Consider the following 4,527-nt stretch of genomic DNA (forward strand, 5'->3'; position numbering starts at 1 on the left):
CCCTCAAGAAAACAAAGAATAGAATAGCCTCTTGATTTGTGAATCTAGAAGATAGCACGATGATGACGATGTTGCTGGTGCCGCCCTCTACTGTTAGACCTATCTCCCAGATAATATGTTACACACCTGAAATTTTTGGTTCAATTCCAGTCATGTGATGTAATTCAACATATGTTTAACATTTGTGAAAATACTTGTTGTTATCTAGACATAACCCCCTGCCACCACTACACACCACTACCCCCCTCCCACACACACACACACCATTTACTCCTCTTCCTTTCCCCCCTTTACTTTCTTTCATGTATTTTCCACCCGGCACAGCGCATTGGCAATTTATTTTTACAATGATGATGACATGGCAGATTAACGAAGATCATCATCATCATCATCATAATAATCTTCATAATGATTATTTTTGGGGGTTTGGTAGGATTTATGTGGGTAACGGGTTACTACCTGTAACCCTAGGTATCCACAAGTTTTCAGCTGTCTTTCAAGTGCTTAGAAACCTCAGGATAATCCTTGCTGTCCCTTATTATTATTATCATCATCATCATTATTATTATTATTATTATTATTATTATTATTAGTAGTAGTAGTAGTAGTAGTAGTAGTATTATAGAAGGCAGATGTTAAATGATTATTATTATTATTATTATTATTATTACCCTCATCTTAAAGGTGGTGAGCTGACAGAAACACTAACACGCCAGGCAAACTACTTAGTGGTATTTCATCCAACTTTACGTTCCAAGTTCAAATTCCACGAAGGTCAACTTTGCCTGGTCAAACCGTCCAACCCATGCCAGCATGGACAATAGACGTTAAATGATGATGATGATGATGAATAGCTAATATGTAACCATATGTATATAAATTGATTTCCCATTAACAGCCAATTTTGAAATTTTATGCTGTGAAATATTGCTTGACATTTTGACCACTTCATCCTTTGACCCTGGTTTCATTTACTTTTTTCAGATCTACACAGACTGGGCCAACCACTATTTAGAGAAAGCTCACAACAAGCGCTTCATTAGCGACCTACAACAGGATGTCGGGGATGGTGTCCTTCTGGCTGATGTCATAGAAGCTGTCAGTAAGTAAACTCTTCTCCTTATATTGAGAGAAAAAAAAAATTACAAATGAAGAGAGAGGCCCGAGAGGCTGCCTATCATGGTTGTGCCAGTCATGGTTGTGACCACATGTGGTTTCTGGCCCCACCTCTTGATTTGAACTTGGCAAAATTGGAATAACAGAAGCACATCTGAGATATGTGCCACAGGAGGTGGAGTAGCTATTGCAACAAGTGTCGCTGGTCGTTCTCTATGGCAATGCCAATGTAGTCTTGACCATGTGGTCTTGACCATGTGGTCTTGACCATGTGGTCTTGACCATGTGGTCTTGACCATGTGGTCTTGACCATGTGGTCTTGACTAAACCCGCCATGTATTATGGGGTGCGTGGTCTGTTGCTCCCTCCCACTCCATCTTCTGTTACTTGATACCCACCTGTTTTTTTTTGTCCTTTTGTTTTGTTTATTTCTTTCTTTGTAATTGAATTGTGAGGGAAAAAAATTATATCATTTAATTTATTTGCATAAACAAGCACAGCAAGGCTACATCAAAAAGGGGGTATGAGACGTTTTGGCACAGCTGTTTTGGTGCCACCTTTTTTGGCATCAGTCGCCTCAATGTTTCTCTCATTCTCTCTATTTTTCTCTCTCATTCTCTCTCTCTCTCTCTCTCTCTCTCTTTCACTTTATGCCTGTCAGTTTATTTCTCTTCATGAGTATGGAAGAGAAGGAAGGTGTTTATGACAGAGGTGTTCAATTAAGAAATTCTAATGGCTCACTGGTTAGGGTATTCTACTTAGTATCGTAAGGTCATGAGTTCAATTCCAGGCAGCATGTTCTATCATTGAGCAAGACACTTTATTTTACATTGATCCACTCCACTCAGCCAGCAAAAGCGAGTAATACCTGTAATTTAAAAGGGTCAGCCTTGTTACACTCTGTGTCACACTGAACCTCCCTCAGTACTACATTAAGGGTACGCATGTCTATGGAGTACTCAGCCACTTGCATATTAATTTCATGAGTAGGTTGTCCTGTTGATCGGATCACCTGGAACCCTTATTTCTGTAAGCAACAGAGTACCAGCTAATGTCTCTCTCTGTCTCCCTTTCTCAGTCTTTCTATCTGTTTTGCATATTTCTGCATACGTGTGCATGTGTGTGCATTTTCTTATGCATGACAGTCATATATGCACAACATGGTGATCTCATATCAAGATAAACAGCACGTGACCTTGCAGGTGGGGCCCAGTTAGAATTTTCTTCCGGCCGAGTAGTCCGTCCCACTCAAAAGGTCCCTGGAATAGGGATTCTTTAAGGATGATGAACGAAACACCTATGCTTCCATAGGTGAATTATTCAAACCCCTAAGATTTCCTCTCGACACATGGCTATGATGTTCCCCCACTACTTCTGCTCGTGATCAGAGATGCACATATCGTCAGCCATTAAGGGACATGCTCAACTGGTTATGGTCAAACAACTGACAAGCAAATCTGTGGTATTGAGCAGAATATTTGCTGTAACCCATCTTTTATACCAAGACAAAACAATGTACATGATAACACTTCCATTTAGTTAAGATCAGAAGCCATGAGAGCCACTGCCTGGTACTGCATCAGGGTATTTATTATTATTATTATTATTATTATTATTATTATTAATATTGTTATTATTATTTATCAATCTAAGCAACACGCATTTGCCCGAAAATCCCTCATTTCTTCCACTTACACAAACACGCACAAGCACACACACAACAAAGACACACAAACACACAAAAGCACAAAGCTACACATACACACACACACAAGCACAAAGATACACACACACACACACACACTCACAAGCACAAATATACACACACACACACACACACAATCACAAAGACACACACACACACAAACACACAAAAGCACAAAGACACACATACACACACACACACACACACACACACACGCACAAACACAATTACAAAGACACACAAGCACACACACTCACAAGCACAAAGACACATACACACACATGCATTTCCAAGCAATAAAACCAGATTAAAAGCGAGTTTGTTCAGCATACTGGAAACGAATATAATCTAAGGAAGGTTAAAAGTGATAACATTGAAAATATACCAAAGTGAATTTATCTTTCTGTTGATGTCATTAATTTTATCAATAAGTAAATATGTCACAATGATAAATGCTTATCGTCCCTTTTAGGTTGTAAGTGGGGAATTATCCAATAGGATCATTCGGAAAAATCAGCTTGGAAATGGAAATTCGGATAAAATGTCGGAATTTAAGACTATTGGATTTATTAAGATCCATTTCATTGCATCATTTGGTTGTACGTTTATTATATAAATATATATTGATGCACACATACACACTCTCTTTTCATACGTGTGTGTAATTATATATATATATATATATATATATATATATATATATATATATATATATATATATATATATATATATATATATATATGCATATACATACATGTAAATTTGTGTGTGTGTGTGTGTGTGTGTGTGTGTATGAATATACACACATACATATAGATATATAAATATATATATACACACACACATAAATATATATATGTTTGTATACATAAATGTATAGATGTGTATATATATGTTTGTGTATATATATACAGATATACTTATACGTATATAAATATATGTGTGTATGCATATGTGCACATATGCACAGATAGTTAGACAGACAGACAGACAGATCGATAGATAGACAGATAGATAGATAGAGAGAGAGATAGAGAGAGAGAGAGAGATTGATTGACAGCCAGACAGACAGACAGATAGATAGACAGACAGGCATAAAGGGGAACTGGCTGAATCATTAGTGTGTTGCCAAAAATTCCCTTGCATATTTCTTCCAGTTCTTCACATTTTGAGTTCAAATTCCACCAAGGTCGACCATCGCATTCATCTCTCCAGAGTCAATAAACTACTTACTTGGATCAATTCCATCCAGACTAGTGACCTCCCACCTGAATAGGAACTCACACACACACATACATACATATATATATATATATATACAACATGCTTCTTTTAGTTTCCGTCTACCAAATCCACTCACAAGGCTTTGGTCAGCCCAAGGCTATAGCAGAAGACACTTGCCCAAGGTTCCACACAATGGACCTGAACCCGGAACCATGTGGTTGGGAAGCAAGCTACTTACCACACAGCCACTCTTGTTCCTATATATATATATATATATATATACACACACACACACACACACACACACACACACATGCGCATGCACATACACATACATGTGTGTGGTGCATGCAGTGTCATTCCCATGTATGAATGGAAAGCTGATGTTTATTCTTCCAGCTGAAATCGTTAATTACATTATAAATACATAAATTAATTAGTCTCCACTGCTTAATGAGAAAGTGAAACTGCTATCACAGTC

General features: G+C 37.6%; 1 protein-coding gene across 2 annotated transcripts in view; it reads left to right on the forward strand.

The window, feature by feature from the left end:
- LOC106875053 (neuron navigator 3) overlaps nucleotides 1–4,527 on the forward strand; it is a 629,108-nt gene that overhangs the window by 309,693 nt on the left and 314,888 nt on the right. For both annotated transcript variants that reach the window (XM_052975568.1, XM_052975569.1), the window contains exon 2: nucleotides 985–1,102. In XM_052975568.1, coding sequence (XP_052831528.1) covers nucleotides 985–1,102 — 118 coding nt within the window. The remainder of the gene's footprint in view (nucleotides 1–984; nucleotides 1,103–4,527) is intronic.

The sequence above is a fragment of the Octopus bimaculoides genome, chromosome 21, assembly GCF_001194135.2.
Source record: "Octopus bimaculoides isolate UCB-OBI-ISO-001 chromosome 21, ASM119413v2, whole genome shotgun sequence".
In the NCBI taxonomy this organism is placed as follows: domain Eukaryota; kingdom Metazoa; phylum Mollusca; class Cephalopoda; order Octopoda; family Octopodidae; genus Octopus; species Octopus bimaculoides.